Here is a 19,144-nt window from a genome sequence, read left to right as displayed (position 1 = left end):
CGAGGGATTCATATCCTACCCATCCCTCTGCCGTGGTGTGTGTGTGTGTGTAATGGTTTGAACAGTGAGCAGGGTCAGTCTCTTTGTCTTACAACACGACAGGTGCTTGCTTTTCATAATTCTCACCTCCAGCTATTGACTGTATTTCTGAGTTGAGGATTCTGGATATTCTGCCTTAGAGAAAAAAGACAAATATTCACTCCTGACCTCAAAATACTACTTTATTCCAAAATATGTTATAATTCAAACAATTTCTTCTCCTGCTTCCTTTTTTGAAATGAATGCTTGTTTCATAGTTTATCATATATTATATATAACCATTAAAGTCTAAAATTCAAAAACATGATGATAAATCCTCACAATCAAAATATGACTCATGATTTATCTGGCTGTGTTTTTATCCAGCGATCTACTTCATCATCATCAATCAGAGAATATTTACAAGTGCATTTACTGTGAGTGTCTGGTCTCTAACATTTCTCTCTCTGCTCTTGGCCCTGTGGCAAACCTGTTCAGGGTGCGTTCACCTTCCGCGGCAGCATGATTGACATGCCCTCGCTGAAGCAGGCGCAGAACATCATAACCCTCTCCACTGCGGTGCCGGAGAAATAACACGAATTTGGGATGGGACCAAAACGGGAGGAACCACACACACACACCACTAAATCGAGGACCGCAGAGGTCAAAGGGGACTGAAAAAATGTTGCGACAAAAAAGGAGTATTTTTCAACAACTTGACTTTGTTGCCTGACGTCAGAGTGGGAATGTTTGGTGTTAATTTAAGTTTTTTTACAATTGTTGAAATATATCCCATTCAGTTCATTTGTGTTCTATGGGAGTTGCAGTGAAGTTTCACTTTTTTTCTGCCGAGGTCCATTTACTTTACGACTATACACACTGAAATGTATTCATGAATCTAAACTCTGCATGAAGTGAACACCAACAGAAAAACCTTTGGAAACCAAGCGTTGAAGATTATTGCCCATGTGCAGGCACTTTCTTGGCAGTGTGAGCACCATCAAGACACTCTCCTGTGTATTAGTGTGTGTGTGTGTATTTGTGTGTGTGTGTGTGTGTGTGTGTATTAGTGTGTGTATTAGTGTGTGTGTGTCTATGCGTTCCATCTCTTCTAAGTCATGATGAATGCTCTTGCATCTCCATGGTCCGGGCAGCTGGGCGAAAGGGTAAACAAACACAACAAGCCACTGTTGTTGATCTATTCATTGGGCCCCAGTCTTCCAGTCGGGCCTCATCCCCCCCGCCCAGGGCCTAACTCACAAACATCAAAGTCCTGCTCGCTGAAAAAACCCCCCCAAAAAAGAACTGCAGATGGAAGTGTGTTAACTCACGATTTAGCTTTTTTGTGTCAGTCTCCTTGGTAAAGACATGCAGCTCGCTCTGTGGAAGCTGCGAGCCTGTGGTCTTGATGGAGAAGGCGTGCGGCGTCAGACACACCATGACCTGCACGAAAAATAAACACTGCATGCATACACATGCTGCGGCGGTATTCTTCACCCGGCCTCTCATTTAGCACACACACACACAAAAAGTTGAACTTGGATTTGCAGCCATTGCTTCTCTGCGAATTCACCTGTTAATCAGCATTTGCTTCATTTTAGAAACGGTGATTATGAAAAATGAGCTGAACCAGTTTGTTGTTCTCAAACAAAAGTGTGACGAGGCTCCGTGCAGTCGTGCACATGTGACTCCCAGAGACAGAGAGGTGGGTGTGATGTTGGAGTGAGACAGATTAGTGGCCATGTTGCTCCAGCAGACCAGGACCGAGGCTTTGTCTCTCTTGACTGTGGATGGGAGGATAATTGGGGGGGTGTTGAATGGTTAATAGTGCCATTGGTGACCATGGTAATGAAAGGCACCATACCTCCCCTACCCACCTCATCCACTCATCTCTCTCTCCCTCTGTCTCTCTCCCCCTCTCTCTCTCTCTCTCCCCTACTGTATGATCTATTGTGTCTGGGGCAGGACTGTGATCTGTGCCAGGCCAGGCCAGACAAAAAAAAAAGATCGAAACCACTCCTGCAACCATCCAAACCCCAGAACAGTAAGCTGTCTCTCTGGCATTAGGCCACATATGTCTCTCACAGACGCCACACTTTTTTTTCTGTCACGATTTCGGCTTTTGTTTGATTTTCGCCAAATCTACACCCTGGTGCCGGTGGAGACAAAAAAACGCTGTTTTACGTGTGTAGCGTTATTTTTGGGTGGAGCCACTTTGTGAGGCTCTGCAGCGTAGATGTAGGACATCATGTCATATCTTGAACTTGTCGGACTTGAATGGTAAAATATTTGAAAAGGATGTTTCTTTTACTTGTAGCCTGTACTGGATGTTTAAATCGTAACTTATAGATCATCATATATACTGTTGTTGTTTTGACATTAAATGAAACTAAGGGTTTTGATTGAATTTTAACTGTGGCTATTTTATTCAATTATTTTATCATTTAGCTTCATGTTGTTGCAATCTGAAATGAATGGACGAGTTTCAAATGCTTCAAATCCTGCATGAGTAATTTAAAGTACTGGCAGATTCATGTTGTTAAACAATTAAAACATGGCTTAGATCTTTTCTTAAAGGAATCTATTTTTAAAAATGAAAGCTACTTATCGTATTTTATGTTTTCAAACCGCAGCATTTATTTGTCAGGCTTTGAGATGATTGTAATTACAAAACATTTGACCCCTCGAATGTTTATCAAATCCCCTTGCATGAGTCCGAGCACATGAAAGGCCTCAGAAAATCACTCTCAGACCCCATGTTTCCTCAGTATCCAGCTCAGGGCTGAACACAGGCTCACCGGGTGACTACACTGGGGACGGAGATGAGTCTGATGGGGACAACTTGGCTTTTCCAAGCTGCTCTGCACCAACAGGTGTCCCCCCACAAACAGGAAGCAAGATCTCAAAGCAGAGGAAGCAGCTCCGGGGCATCCTGCAGAGGCAGAGAGAGAAAATAAGGATGATCAGGAAATCATTTGGCCAGTTTATATTTTAACAGAACACAACATCCTGTAGGTGTTCAAATGAGCCACGTGCTTTATCTCTCTCTTTTTTTTTTTTTTTTTGTTCAAACCAATAATCTTGCTGCTGTTTTGTATTTCCACTCACATCCACGCCTTTCTCTCCCTCCCTCCTCCTCCTCCTCCTCTTCTCTGGATAAAGGTGAAACAAACTCTGGTCTTTACACGGAGCTGCTTTCTTTCTCTTCCTTTGCAGCACTTTGCACTTCAGAAACATCTGGGAGTTTAAAAAAGAGCGAGAGAGAGAGAGGAGTGGAAGATTTCGATGACATCTCTGTAGATTAGAGGAATGCATCCCTGTCTGCCTCCGCTGTGTAATTCTACATGACATTTCTATTATGTGTGGAACTGATATAATCTTCCCAGTCCGCCCGGCGCCTTTATTTAAACACATCTCTCCGGTTTTATTCCCTGAGAGAGTAAATTACAATTAACACGATTATAACCTCACGAAAATTGTGACGGGAATCAATTAGGCTGCGAGCAGTTACTTCATAGCCCGCTAATGTGCTGGTCGAGATTGCTTTCATAAATTATGAGGGACACGCGCAGGCGGAGAAAATGCATGTATGCAAAACACCGTCAGAGGAAAATTAAAACGAAATGTTTTACATATTTTTCCATTAATCTAAATGGGACCCGCGTGGCAGAGATGGTTTTATTCTAATTCCACCCGCCCGGGGATTCCCCCCCCAAATAATGACTTGATGTTTTAATAGACTTCTAATGACAATATATGACAAACTAATTGCAGCAAAGGAGGAAAAAAAAAAGATTATTCCGGAGCAATAATGCACCTCGTTATTGGAGCTGCAGCACAGTTTGAGAAGTGTAAAGCTATTAGCAGAAGTGCTGCAGAAGCTGATCAACATAAAACATTTAGTTGAAGCTAATTAACTCTGTTTCAATATTTAGGAATGCAGTTGAAATGAACGAGGACGTTTTCAGGGAGGCTACATTATGGTGATAACCCCCCGAGAGAGAGTAAAAAAAAAAACTAGCCTGTGATTGTCCTGTAATAACTTATTTTTGAAAATATCGAAATTATCACGCTCACAACAAAATGATTCACTCCTTTTAATTTATTTCTCTTAAAATAACAATGACAAGAATTCAAATTGAAATGAAATCAATAGTTTTACTTTATTTCTCAGATTCAATTTATCAATTTATGATTTGAAAATAAATACTGAATAATCCAGAAACTAATTGCATCTTTTTTAAAAACTATAATTTTAGAATAAAATAAAAACATAAAATGTGGATTAATTTGAAAGCATAATCTGCATAAAAGCTGAACTAAATGAACTGTTAGCCTTCATGGCAGCACACGTGTATTTATCCACTATTGTTATCAGTTGTAGTCCTCATTATAAACCCAGTTAGATCCATATTGTTGGATTAATTCCTCTGAAATTACAGCGAGTCGTTTTCAACACACTCCATTTTTATTCCCTCTCCGCTGACAGACGCATGTCCGACCTCCTCTTCTTTATTCTTCTCTCTCTCTCTCTCTCTCTCTCTCTCTCTCTCTCTCTCTCTCTCTCTCACTCTAATCGTTTGCATGATATGAAATTCAGCGCGGCCTGTCTGTGCTGCATGAGTGATCTGGCACATGTGGACCATTACTAACTTCATTTGAGGAGACCTTTTGTCTGCAGTGTCTCCGTCTGCAAAATAAAAGGCAGACTGAGGGGGACAGAGCTGAGTGGCATGAATCAGGATCTCTTATTTTTTTCTTTCCACCTTTATATCATGACATAAGTCTTTTTTTATTTACAGTGCGTCTAAACACACATTTGTTGGTTTAAAGAAAAAATATGTTCTCGAGGGAAATGCTTAGTTTTTTTGTTTTTTTTTTACCACTGCAGGTCAAATGTGGACATTTCATCCACAGCACCATGCAGGTAGATATGCTTTATATTGAGGGTTTAGAGCTGCAGTCCACCTGACACACAGGCCTATCCTGCAGGTGATGGAGAAGGAGGCGTCTTTGTGTATTTATTATTTATTTTAACTCATGCACCAAAGTTACCCAGGCCTCTGTATGAGGGCTCTCCTTCTCCTTGCAGAGTTAAGCTCTCGGAGATTCGTTTTTCCCTCAAACGTCCGGGTGTTTTTCACCAGGAGGGTTAATATGAGAAAACAACAATTACGCTTAAATGAAACTGACTAGACTTTACGCACGTCTCCTTCAGATGTGTTGAGTATTATGTTTTTTCTTTTAAAGGGTGAGTATACGTAAAAAAAAAAAAAAACGACCTTCCCTCCTCCCCTCCCCAGATTGTCCTCTCCTTAACGGGCCCAGATCAAAAGACCCACCGGCCCCGGCGGAGACCACTAAAAGACCCGGCCGCTTTGTCTGCGCGTTGGCAGGACTGAGGGACGGAAGGGTGTCGGTGGGGGGGAGGAGGAGGAGGGTGACATGGTAATGAGACTCTGCAACTTTTTTTTAAAACTCCAAGTGTCCATCTGTCGTCAGACCTGGCACTTTTTCAACCTGACTGCAGATAAAGTTTTTTTTTTAAATTCTAACAGACTTAACTCTCGTGTTTTAGTTGCATTAGTGCGCAGAGTGTTTTTATTTTCTTTTTCCCATCTTCAAGTGTATCTGTCACATATTCATATAGGCTGGAGTCAGGTCTATGTGTTGTCCCTGAACGCACCAGACAGGACAGACCGGTGGGAAGTTTAAGTGACTGACACAGACAGTGTGAGGGCGGGGAGAGAAAAAGTAACAGCAGCTCATAAAACGAGCAGGTCAGCGGGCAAACAGGCGATGGATGAGACCATCACTCTCACCTGACAGTGACCGGGGAGGCGTCTTTCTCATGCAATGCACTCTGTAGCAAATACATGTGCTTCTGAGTATTTGCGTGTCCGTGTCACTGTAATCCTGCTCTTCTCTGAGTCTTTTTCTTTTGCACGTTTACCTCAAACAAATCACTGTGCGCGCGTCCTCCAAAGACGCATCCACAGTGGCACCTTTAAGTTTTATGTGTGTATTTATCCACGATCTTCTTGAGCAAACGTATCAAACTTAATTGGGGCGTTCATATTTTTTTTGCTGCAGCTCTTTACTAGTGAAAAACAACTTCATGTTGTCAGCTCCAGTTCAAAGTTCAAATATTCCCAAACCGTAAATATAACTGCAGCTGCTCTCAGAGTTTTAACTTCCAACGTGTAATTTGTTCCGGTCTTAAAATGCCTTGTCTTCCTATGCGCATTGGTTAAAAACTGAGCGACACACACCGACGTGAGTTCGCTGATAATTTCCTTTTTCACTGCACAATCGAAAGCTGCAGCTTTTGATCTGCGCCAGCCTCCCTCCCTTCCTCCATTCCTCTCTTTCCTCCCCCCTCTCCCCCTCTCCCCCTCTCAGTGCCGTCGAGCAGGTGGAGGCCGCGCACCTGCACACACAGCTGCGCGCACCTTGTTATTGCTGCCGCTGCGTGACGCACAGATGAGCGCAGCACACAGCCAACAACACAATCCCGACAATACAAACCTCTGAAGTACCACAGCTCTCAGACTTACACATTTTTATGAAGGGACAACAAGACAAACTATTCCTGATCACAATTATACTCACACGTGTATCTTAAATCTAAATTAAAAACGAAATGTAACAGTTGTTAATAATTGCGTTTCGTTGATGAGGTGTTTGGTTTGGATCAGGGTGTGTAGCCTATTTATCCTCCGTCGTCTCGCCGTCTCTATCTCTTGTTTGTCATGCTCTGGACTTCAACACGACACCATCTAATCCAATTAAACACGATAACCCTGGACTCACGTATTATTCTCTTCCTTTTCTCCTTCGAGTTGCTGACAAGCACTCTTGGTTCTGTGTGAAAGAGAGAGTCAAGAGCCCTCTCTTAATCCCGGGCACGACTAAAAGTGATTGAAAAGTGAAAGAAACCCCCTCATTGGTCCTCGAGCTATAGTGTTTTTTCTTTGTCCGGTGCTCTGGTGCTTTTTTTTTTTTGCACCCATCGTGCGTAAATACAGCACTCCATTAATGTAGGCCTTTTTATGAGAGGAAGCACCTTTACTGAGCCGGGGACGGATATTAGCTCGTATCAGAGATGTCCCATTGAAACAAAATATATAAATGACATGTAGTGACATTTGTGTTGGTTAAAACTTGTAATTGAACAAGATTCAAGAAACAATTCAACTCGATTTTGGACATTGAACACACTTGAATAGTCGTTTAAATCGTTTAAGCAGATTAGGTCTGCACCTTTTTATAAATACTGACAGGTAACAAACACACACACAGATACACACACAAGTATCTTACCACCTCGTGCAATCAAACCACATTTCGAGTATAAATTTAAATAACTAACAATCGTAAAATTTCAATTAATTAATTAGAATAATTAAGATACTAAAAAAAATTTCCGATTCTTTTGCTCTCTGAAACCAGAGCACACGCAACATCTTGTAGGTGTTGCAAAATGACAGGTAATTGACATTAATCCGCTCTCTCTGAGACTCAGGGGGGATCTGAAGTAAATGGGGATACGGTTAATGAAGCACCACTTGCCCTTTGAATCTCTGTCACAGTGTGCAGCTCGGAACTTTCCAGAAACTTCATTCGTTAGCTCCCGGGAAATGCATCATAAAACAAGACAACGTGATGCTATGGCGAGGGTTTGTCTTAGAAAGCATCTCATGCGTAAAATGTGCGGGTTTTAAAACTCTTGTCGGACGCGATTTTGTTAGAATTAGAAAAGAAAAGAAAACTCCTCTTAAAGTGATGACTCAGTTCATTGCTCTCGGTTTATTTGACATCTCAGACGCGTTGTGAAATTGATGCTCTAATAATATGCCATTACCCAAAACCTCTCAGTTCTTCAGCAGCTCTGCTCTTCTTATTATGCTTATTATAATTCATATTGGGAATCTTCTCTATAGGAGCTGTGACAGACAGACAGAGGCCAGGAGGGAGAGGCAGACTTTGCGCGTAAGGAGTCGCACCTCTCCGCCCCATGCGCACGCCGCTCGGTGCTACGGGGGCCTGCGTAATGAGGGCACCTATGGGGCCCTCCTGGATGGAGAAGTGTCCTAACCTCGCCATGGCCGGTCAGAATTGAAGCACCGGCACCTGCGCGTCACCCCTCTTCCCCGGCTCCCCCCGGGGCAGCGCCTGCCACAGCCCCCCCATCACTGTGAGTTCATAAACCCCTTGCCACAACTTTTGACAACGATAATGATGTGCACGGTGATGCTGGAAATCTGAAGGAGGGGCTGCGGTAGGGAAATAAGCAGTTTCTGTTCCAGAGGTGGGGCCCTTGTATTTCTCCTCAGGACCAATTCACTCCTGATAGAAAGGCACCACTGTGCAGCCATGAATACTCATCTTCTGGCTCCTCTTCTCACAATGCAAGCGGAAACAGCTTGTACTCAGACGCCTGCTATAAAATGTAAAATTATACACTCAAAAATAAGTAATGCTATCACCGGAGTGGATCTTTGTAATCACCATACACGTCTCCTGAGAGTTACCGCTTATGTTTTCAATCTCCTGGTGAACTATCAGTCATGTTAATAAAATGTTGCCATCTCTCAAGGTTTAGTGTCACAGAGATGGATAAGCTTTGATAGTTTGTGAGATATACTGTCATTTACCATGGCAAGTGTCTGCGAAGGGCCAAAAGGTGCCCGTCCCCGACGGAGCTGGCCTAATTATACAATTAGTCTTGTGATTGGGAAAGTCCAGAGCTAAGTGTCCTGTGGGACAACCAGACACATTATGGCTGTCATCAGCATCTTCACTGCAAGTGAGAGAGCTCGGCCTAATATGTGTGCTGCTGGACAGTGCAGGGTTGTGATTTCAACATTAACAATTCTGTTTCTTACTCAATGATAATTGATGCCAAACCTCTAATCTGTGGTCGGGAATGGAGAAGTGGAAGTAGAGGTGCATCCCGGACACTATTAATACCATAGGTCATCTTGATATTCAATCATTTATGTGTTAAACCTCATCCAGGGCCCAAGCAGACCTAAACCACATCTCTTTGAAGCCATCGGTCAGATGGAGACCCCATATCTCAATCTCATTGCCTATCCAGCCATATTTCCTTTCGGGTTTATCCCTGGTCAGTTGGAAACATCAAGACACCACATTTTCTTCTGCTCGTCCAGAGCCATATCTGTCACGGCCAAACCACACATCTGTTTAAGAGAATGGGCGTGAGGCTTATGATGTTTGGGTTTCACGCAGGCACCTCCGTGAAACCAGAGGGAGGTCTGCGCTCCACATGGTTGAGGAGGCGGCGTTGCCTCTACACTGGATACTTTACTGCTATAGTGCACTGGTTTATCACATTGGATTAGAGCTCCTACTGGGAGACTGGAAGCTGAAGATGATTGGTAACCAACTTCACCAGTTTGCCCATGATGAACATACAGTGGCTCAGCAACCTGAAGATAGTCATGAGGCTGGAAGCCGAGCAGGAGTAGATCCCTTATCTGCTTTTGCCACAGATGGACTCTTGTCTCTCTTTTCGAGGGATTCTCCAGTTCACTCCACTCGCGCCTCCTCTCTCCTTACATGGACATAGCCCTATTCCTTTTCTTCCGGTCCCTGGCTGTGATAGAATGATTTACCCCTCACACTAAATGCTGACCTTTTCCACAATAAAACCAGATGCATTCAGGGTCAAACCCTCTGATGTTGCAGATGCGATAGTTCTGCACAAATCTGGCACTGATATCAGTCTTTTGGCCACAATGGAGGGAGTAATGGTAAGAGAGAAGAGGAGGCAGAGTGGTGGTGGATTAAAATGGTGGACTGACACTGTGCTGTCAAAATCATGTTGATCAATCATGTATCGTTTTTAAAAAGGCCTCAATTTGGTATTTTGTTCTTGGTTTGTTTTATTTGAAGTATAAATCAAATTGAATATATACTGCATTGTGAATCTGGTAGTTTTGGGATCTCTAAAGCAGCCCTTGACATTAAAGGACTTATCTTAAACTTAACTAAAACAGATTTTGTCTTAGAGAGGAGGCTCTTCATGTGCCAGAGGTGAAGCTGTTTCTTTTAGTTCAGTCTGAAGTATCCTGTGAGCAGTATCATCCCTGGGCACAAATCAAAATCTCCTACACTACAAAGTCCATCTGCTTCTCTTTGATAGAGCGTATAGTTCACCATCTCCCTCCACCCGCTCAGCTCTACCTTCCAAGTACGCTGAAGCCTACATCCTGCATTTAGAGGCTTTTAGGAAAAGCCCTGTCATTCAGTAAGAGACTACTGGGGCAGCATGCTCTCGCTTATGTGCACTTTAGTTTCTACTTTCCGGCCGGTGGGCGATATAAGGGCCAGGTATAGCAGGGCCTGGCTCATGCGGTTGTCCGTGGACGACCTTGCTCTCCTCACCTACAGCCTTGGAGTGGCTCCCAGTCCTGGGATGGGGCTTTTGGACTGGCACCAAGTCTCTACCCCCACAGATGTTACCGAGCCACCAGATATTATGTCAGTTTCTGAGTGATGTATCATGCTTCTCTGAGAAGCAGTGCATGACTACAAAGTAGCTGCGACAAACATAAAATCAGTTAAATAACAAAATCCCTGAATGATTTAGTGAGAATTGTATAATTATTATTCTCTGGTCATGTCAGGGATCATTTTTCTTGTTATAGGCAAAGTATAATAAAATGCTTTTTAACATATGGACCAATATCAAAGGATTTTGGAGACAAAATGTTTCTACTTTTAATAACAGATTACATTTGTGACAAGATATAAAATATATTTTAAGTTGGAACATATACATACATAATATTTCAGTACATATATTACAAATATACAGGCTACTTCTGTTGAACAGAGGCCTACCTGTTGGCACCTGTTTTTCCTGTATAACCTTTTATTTGCCAATATTTATTTTAGATGTTATTTCACTTTTTTAAAACTAATTTTTACATAAACACCAATTTAAGGGATGGGGAGATATATTTCACTCATGCCATGACTCATTTTTGATTAAATGTAGTAAAATTGATAAATTAAAGCCAAACGTTTTTAAATTTCATACAGGAGGACAGTGATGAGCTGACTAATGGAACTCATATCTTACTGCTTCCTCACTTGGACAGTCAGAAAGGACACAGTCAAAACGTTAAACAGTTTTCCTCCACGACGCTCGATGCTCTGCAGGTTATAATTACATTTAATTGCAGAAGCGCCACAACCTGCAAGACACCATCGTGTCTAAGTGTCGCAGGAACGAGAGGGAAACATGTTTGAGTTATTAAGAAAAATAAAAATAATCATGTGCTCGCTGGGTAATTGATTTAATGAAGACTCCTATGAAACTAAAACCAAGTACAGGTCAGTCGAGTGACCCCCCCGGCGTGCGCACTGTCAGATGTTTAACTCTCTCGCTCCTTTGGGAAAGACATCGGGGCTAATAGGTGAAACCACAGCTGCTGAAGTTGGGCTGCGGAGGAGCGACATTCCTCCTGCGCACGTCCCAACAGCCCGTGCGTAAAATCGGACTGAGATTTTTTACAGTCCCCCTCCTCAGCCTCCACAGTCCACGAATCAGGAGGGGATGGATAGTTGCTCTCCAGAAAATACACAAGTTTAGAGTCGCTCCTTTAACTTACTGCTGGATTGTCCCCTGCACAGTCTACACTGCCTGTTTGCAGAGTAGAAATAAAGCTGAGTCCACTGGAAGAAAAAAAAACAAAAAACAACAGCTCCGAGTTGGGGCAGTCTTGGAGAGTCTCGGAGAAGCTGCAGTAGCAGCAGCATCTGAACCGCGTGTGTTTTCTGACTTGATCGTGAAACTTGAGAGCTGCAGGTACATGGAGCTCTGAGGAAAGTGGGCAAAGTGCCTGGATGGCACAGAAGCTTCGTGGCTGTAAAAACCGTTGTGTTTGTGAGAAAAGGAGTCTGAACAACGGAGGCTTCACACTGTGACAAAGTTTAGACTCGGCCACACAAACAGGTGTGTGCGTGTGTATGTGTGTGTGTCTCAAATACACTTAAATGTACAGAGGTTATTTAGAAATCTGCCCATTTGGCTTCAGAGCAAAGTTTGGCAGTGAGCAAAAATACAGTGCTTTTCAAACTGCATTTTCTTAACTTTACATTGCACAGTGGATTTTATGGTAAAGTGAAAAGCAGCAGCAAAATATTATCCGGAAAAAGAGGAAACAATAAAAAACGAAAGAAATGTTTTATAATTAAATTAGTCCCCTGCTTGAAATCAGTGTTCTTCGTATTGAGCTGTAATTTAAATAAACGAGAATACATGTGAGAAATATATTTCACTCTACTGTAAAACACCAACTAAACTAGAAACTTAATTTAATCCCAAAAAATTATAGGAGTCTGCATCAGTTAATTCTTAGTTTTCATTTATAAAGTTAAGGAACAAGATTATTCTGGCTGAGTTCGTTTATTTCGTTTTTTAATTTTAGTTTTGGGACAGCTATCACAAGAGGCTCCTGCTCTGCTGCTATGAGGGGTGTTTTCTCCACTTCTGTTTGGTTTTAATTGTTCACAAAAATCCAAACTAAAATCAAATGGAGCAACTCATCCAAAAATACGCACTGCACTACACCCTCTCCTATTTGTCCCTCCCTACAATAAGTTAGCACAACTCCACTGCTGTCAAGGTGCGCCACTGCAGCTCCATGCGCAGGTGCTCGCATCCAATGACGCACAGTTTTTGACAGGAACTCCAAACTTTAGGTGACCAACGTGTGATCACTCCACTGGCCACTTTTCGTGCGCATTGTGCCAACAGCATTCAGGAGATGGATAATGCTTGTAAAGTCTGACAAGACAGCATTTGTTTTGGTCCTACGCTCGTCTGAGAAATTATCATTCACCCCCTTTAAAGGGCGCAATTGAGAGGCTGCGGCGTTTTCACTGCGACTTCTCGGCTTTGTCCTCTCCAAAGTGGCGTCTGCATGTCTGACTCTGCCGGTTACTGATTTGCAGGCAGTGTGTTAAGGTGGCCCATGTAAGTGATTTCCACGGGCATCCCACTAAAGGAGAACAAATCGCTGACAAAGGAGCGCCTTTCCCATTCAGCAGCGTCGTTAGGACAACCAAAAAGTATTTCTCAGATAATAAGTTCTACTTCAAAGCGTTTCTCACTGAAGGGTGACGGCTTCACTCCTTTTATTAAGTCCCCCTCCTCTTTAATGCCGAAAGAACTGTCTGTGGTTATTCTTCATCGTGTTTATTTTGCAACATTCATTGAGCACTTGTTTCCAAACAGCACCGAACAAGGGCAGGCTCCTCTAGGTCCTGTAAAAAGGTGGAGAGGAGGCCCACCGCTCCTCGTTCTCTCTGAATGGAGCAGCAGATGAAGTGTTTTTCAGAGGACAGCTATAAACGTGATAAAGGCCTTATATTTACAGCCCAGCCAGACAAACCTGCAGTTGTATTTTTTTTAATTTAAGCTCATGCTCATGCTGCTGAAGTGGTTCCTTCCTCTGGGTTGTAAAACAAGGTTAATATTTGTGATTGTTCTCACTCCAAGAGCTGATTAAGAGTGTGTGTTTTATGGCCACGTAGTCTCAGCATCCTCCAGGTTGACCAAAGTCAAGTGTCTTAATTGAAGCAGCATGGAAGCTCATAATTAACATTTTCATTTTTCTTTTCTTTTTTTTTTTTTTTGTTGTCGTTCTGTACATTTCTGTCCAGGCAAATAAAACCCCAGATGCTTTCAAGGGTCTTGTGCGTCGTCTACCTGCCTCCGGTGTGTTTCTCGCATCTTCTGTTGAGGCAGCATCCTGCGCTTATACTTCATTTAGTGGCAGTTAGTGTTTTTCCTGCGGACACACTGGGATGTGAGCGTCTCGCTGCCCAATCGCCATAGAAATCCTAACGCACCGTGAAGCGGCCGAGCCTCTCCCCGCAGAAAGCTGCAGCCTTTGAAGTGGCGCAGGACTCGCGTTGGTCAATTTTAATTCTATAGACTGGACAGGCAACTCTTTGAAAGTGAGCCTGCGCGTTTTAATGGAGGAAATAAGAGGGGGAACTTGTTTTATACACTCCATACAAGGCCTCGCGTATTGTCACGTATCTTTTTATCTTTTATTTTTCCCATGAATGATTCATGCCTCGGCTGCTTTGTGCCGTCGCGCCTTTCAGAGGCAGCGCCATCAGGGGGCTATAAGTTTTCCCATTAGCTCAGTGATTAGTTTATACCAGCCTCTTTGGCCCGTTAGGCCCAATTCTGAGGGATTTTATAGGAAGAAGTGAACAGAGCCACTTCTACTGTTTTCATCTGATGTGGCTCTGACATTAATGTTTTGTTAAAGCTTATTTACAGCTCACGTTAAAAAAAAAAAGTCATCTCACAGTCACCACAGTCTATCTGGATTAATATTCCATTTATATGTTGTAAATGTCAAGATCCCTTAAAATTCACCCATAAAACCATAACAGTTTGACACTTGTTAATTTTACTGTATACCTCCTGTTATTTTTAATTATTTTTTTAGCGAGATATTTATATTGTGAATTCAGTTTTGAAACATCAAGGGTCTGCACAGTCATCGCTGATTCATCTCTTATTTTTTTTATCCATAATGTCCAACGGCACCATGCACCTCAAAGAGAAAGACAGGTCACTACAAAAGGCATGCGAGAAAAGGACTTTTTCACATTACACAGCCTATTCAAGTAAATGTTTTTTTGTCTTTTACAGAACACAATTAAAAATAAAAATAAAAACATGTTGAAACAAAAAGATATAAAAACCAAACATCAGCAGGGTACTACGCATCACCAAAACTGATATTATTATTCTTTGGTGTTTCTGTAATTCCAGTACAACATTGATACCAGCAAATAAATTACAATGTACAAAACAACAATTTTTTTTTTTGTAATTAAAACTACACAACATTCACAAGCATCAGTACAGTTACATATATACAAATCCTACAGGGTCAAAGCCTGTCAGTGTAGACATTTAGGGTCTCCAGGGACTTACTCGTACTCTTTAACGAGCATTACACTTGTGTATTGTGCATAAAATATAGTCTTAAATAGTTCTTAAATATTACAAAAATTCCATCCAAACACATGTATTGTATAAATCTGAAAAGATAAAATGAGAACCCTTAAGACACACAGATTTGCCTCCTTTTTTTTTTTTTGTCCTTATCGCTTTATCAAAGTTTGTACAACAGCTCAGAGAAATCACATGAAATGAAATTTGAAAGTAAAAAATAAAAAGCCTCGACTCTTCCCTCTAGATTCTGTCCATGAAATTGTTTGGTTGCCAGTTGTGATGTTACAGGAGCGGTACCATTTTTATTTTCCCTAAATGTCTGGGATGTGACAGTGATTGATATCAGCCCAGTTATTAAACTGCAAGGTGATGATGGGTGGTCACGTGAAAAGTGTCACTTCATCACACCAGTTGAGTATTTAGACGTGCAGTTAATTAAACCCTGCATCCTGGTTTTGTTATTTAAAAAAACCTGATATATTCTGAAATTGGAAAATGTGGTCCATTTCAAATAAGAGGCAATGATTTGAAACCTTTTCAATTGCAGGTCTAATGTCAGTTGAATGTTTTATTTTGACACTTGTGATCTATATTTTCTGAAAGGTCAGGGGTCACTGCAGAGGCATTTCCTCCTCGTGTGATCAGGCCTGTGTTGCATCCACTGAGCACGTGTGTTAGCTGCGTTTAGATCATACAACAGTGGAAAAACAACAGATCAATATCCCAACGTTGCGCGCGGTCACCATGGATCAACACACTTTAAACTATAGATGGCGTTTTGACAGTCACGTGGTCGGGGGTGGGGGTGGTGGTGGGATGGCATCAGAGCATCGTCCTCGGGTCTGTGTGTCTGAAAGAGTCCTCGTCGTCCGAGTCGGACGTTGGCACGTCGCTGGAGGGGGTGTGGAGGTGGTTGGGCACCCCGCTCCCCTGGCACACGTACCACTCGTTGAGGTTGGTGACCTGAGGGGAGAGGTTCGCGGAGCGGTTCCTGTGCGCGTCGGAGTTGGGCGAGAGGGGGTCGCCCAGGGGGTTCGTGGAGGAGATGTAGGTGACGTTGGTGGACGGGGGCGGCGGCGACTTGCAGTGCACCTTCATGTGCTTCCGCAGCGAGCTCGGGTGCGTGTAGGACTTGTCGCAGCCGCGCACTTTGCAGTAGTAAGGCTTGTCGCTGGTGTGGACGTGGGAGTGCTTCTTCCGGTCGCTGCTGTTGGCGAATTTTCTGTCGCAGCCGTCGAACTCGCACTTGAACGGTTTCTCTCCTTGAAAGAAGAAGAGATGGAGAAACAGAGAGAGTCAGTGCCATGTGGGATAATATCACACGTCTCCATGCAGAGATTTTACATTTTTACGCACACACCACCAGATTAGAATTCATTTTCCATTTGGGTTTTACACCCTCATTTTCCCCTGTCATCTCCTGTAACTCAATGAACCACAGCTTCTCAACATGTCTCCTTAAATAAATATGACATGTGGCCATTTCCCCATTAACTGCACTTCTCCACTGGGGCCTCCTCCTCAGCAGAACTTATTCACTAAACATCTACATTGGAGCCACCACTGCACACCCACTTGTCCAAAGCGTTTTCCTGTGTAAACGTGTGTAACATGCCTTTGGGCCTTCTGGCTACATATGTGGGGGAGTGAGGGGGAGACCACCAGGAGTCATTTATGTGATGTGGTAGACTTTGCTATAACTCATCACACACACACACACACACACACACACACACACACACACACACACACAAATGAAAAACATGTTTTTTAGATTTGTTCCAATGTGAAGAGGGCGTGCATGCAATATTTTGAATATATTTGCATTTTGGCTTTTCAAAATCACAAGGAGTAAAGAGGTGTCACCTGAACTTTCTGTTGGTTTATACATTTTGTTAGATTGATTATTTATTTCCCTCGGGATTTACTCGTTCACTCTGGTGTAGAGGCCTAAACCATGTTGGTGACATGAAGCCAAAATTGAGTTTCTTTTTTGCCCAAAACATGACCGACACGGTTTAAACACAAACATGCATCTTAATGATTACTTTACTGTTTAGGAAAGTTGGTCCACTCACTGTCTTGAACTTTAAACTCCCTGAAACTCTGTCCACATTTCCACCATGACGCAGTTATTTCTATTGGACTGTTCCAGAACATACTCTATTTCTCTAAAGAGGGTTGTACCCTGCAGTTCGTACTCCTCGTGGTTGAATCAAACCACTTTATGATAGATAACGTGAACCCTTCGCCATAGACTGGACGATGCACAAACTGAGCTTCTGCGTAAACGTCCTACGCCTCAAGATAATTACTTTTACGCGTGTTCGAGCGCTGCCCTGCATGTACGTAAGCACGTTTTACAAATCATATGCCCCTAATCCCCTCACGCCTACTGCAGGCGTCTCTGTGAGTAAAACAAGGTTTATGTTAAAGAAAGGAAATGAAACACGTTTACTCACTGTGCGTATGCGTCACTGAATAAAAACACTTTTCAGCTCGCTTGTGCGCTCAATTACGCACCGTCCATCCGTTGAGGATGGGAATAGTAAAACCCTGTCGCCTCTTACAGGCTGCTCTGCCACGCTATCGAGTGATATTTTTTAAGATTGAGAGAACACAATTTGAAGCACTGACCTGTATGAGTCCTCTTGTGAATCTTTAAATTCTCCGAGCGAGCGAACACTTTTCCACAACCCGGGAAGGGACACGGGAACGGCTTCTCTCCCGTGTGAACTCGGATGTGGTTTATCAGTTTGTACTTCGCTTTGAACGCCTTTCCTTCCCGCGGACACTCTTCCCAAAAACAGACGTGGCTGCTCTGCTCCGGTCCCCCGACATGCTCCACGGTGACGTGGTTGACCAGCTCGTGCATGGTGCTGTATGTTTTGGAGCAGGGCTTCTTCTGACTTAGCTCCTGGTCAATCCATTTGCAGATCAGCTCTTGCTTGATGGGCTGCCGCATGTATCTTAAAAACGCCCCCGCCGCTCCGTGAGGAGCTGAAGCGATGTTCACATTGAGGTTCATGGAGTTGTAGCTGTGGAGAGAAGAGGGTCCATAGTGCTCTGGCCTGTGCCCGAAGTGCTCTGGCCTGCCGTAGATGTCCCCCGGTATACCCAGGCGCATCTGCCCATTGAGGGCATGGTGGTGGGCACCTGGGGACGCCTGGTCGTGAAGTCCAGTAAAAAGTGAATGGGCCCCACTTTCCGCGTGCCCATAAGCACCTGTTGGGGAGATGAACATGCCATGGTGATGAGGGGAGGAGGCGGAACTATGCTGGTCGCCAAGTGCATGCATAGCAGAGGCTGAGAGTTCTCTCCTGAGGATGAAGTCCCTGCTGCTTGAGTAGCCTGAGTGGGGGTGAGCCACGGGGAAACCAACTGTGGTCTGAGCAGAAGTGAAAGATGCCGCGGTCTGGGCTTCGGGATGGCTCTGAATGTGCTGAGATGGGCTAAGTTTGAGAGCATTTGTCTGTGCCATGTGCTCTGGTCCAAATGGAGTGAGTGCCACTCCGGGGTCGTTGCCCAGCTCCCCAGGGTGGAGGTGGGCATGGTGGGAGAGAGGGTGATGCCCCCCTAGCCCCGGGAAGCCTGTCATATTCTGATGAGGAAGGGGTTGAGTCGCTGCCAAATCCGCTAATCTTATCGCTGGATTCCTCTTGCTTAAAAGGGGCTCCATAACTACACTGACAAGTCCATCCGCACTCTCCGCAATTGTTTTTCACCGCACCACGCGCTCTAAAACATTAGGAAAATATGTATATAAGGGCTCTATAAGTTCTTTTGTCCGGCTTCTAACTCTGCTTGCTCCTTTTCCCACTCTGTCCTCAAGCGATTGGCAGAACATACAACAGTTGGAGGACACAGTGGGGAATACAGTTTAGAAATGGCACTGCGGGTATTGGACGGATTTCGGTGACTGGCAGTTAGGGGAACGAAGCGATTGGCTGTCGTTCAGCGCAGGGGCTCAGCAGGGTTCCGCCCCCTCACTCCCTTTATCGCTGTTGACTCCAAAAAGTTGTACTCACAGAGTTACCAGCAGTTGTGTTTGCGCGGCTTTCTGTTTACTGGCGCTGCCGCATGTGGATGAGCCGAAATGTCAGTTTG

The 19,144-nt window shown here is 43.6% G+C and overlaps 2 protein-coding genes across 6 annotated transcripts in view; one reads left to right on the top strand and one right to left on the bottom strand.

Moving 5' to 3' along the window:
* Positions 1 to 8,097, top strand: part of clybl (citrate lyase beta like) — a 59,292-nt gene extending 51,195 nt beyond the window's left edge. For 4 of the 5 annotated variants that reach the window (XM_020100767.2, XM_020100765.2, XM_069532365.1 and 1 more), the window contains one exon: positions 517 to 2,431. In XM_020100767.2, coding sequence (XP_019956326.2) covers positions 517 to 612 — 96 coding nt within the window. In that variant the 3' untranslated portion in view covers positions 613 to 2,431. Of the gene's footprint in view, positions 1 to 516; positions 2,432 to 7,961 lie in introns of those variants that run through there. The other variant, XM_020100766.2, reaches the window with a different exon arrangement.
* zic5 (zic family member 5 (odd-paired homolog, Drosophila)) lies at positions 7,961 to 18,871 on the bottom strand. The gene is made up of 2 exons (XM_020100522.2): positions 17,675 to 18,871; positions 7,961 to 16,299 (listed from the first exon to the last, which is right to left on the bottom strand). Exons 1-2 carry the CDS (start codon positions 18,714 to 18,716, stop codon positions 15,860 to 15,862), a joined length of 1,482 nt encoding a protein of 493 aa, XP_019956081.1. The 5' UTR covers positions 18,717 to 18,871; the 3' UTR covers positions 7,961 to 15,859.
* Between the last annotated feature and the right edge of the window lie 273 nt (positions 18,872 to 19,144).

The sequence above is a fragment of the Paralichthys olivaceus genome, chromosome 10 (genome assembly GCF_024713975.1).
Source record: "Paralichthys olivaceus isolate ysfri-2021 chromosome 10, ASM2471397v2, whole genome shotgun sequence".
Taxonomy (NCBI): Eukaryota; Metazoa; Chordata; class Actinopteri; order Pleuronectiformes; family Paralichthyidae; genus Paralichthys; species Paralichthys olivaceus.
This window is presented reverse-complemented; position numbering and strand designations above follow the sequence as displayed.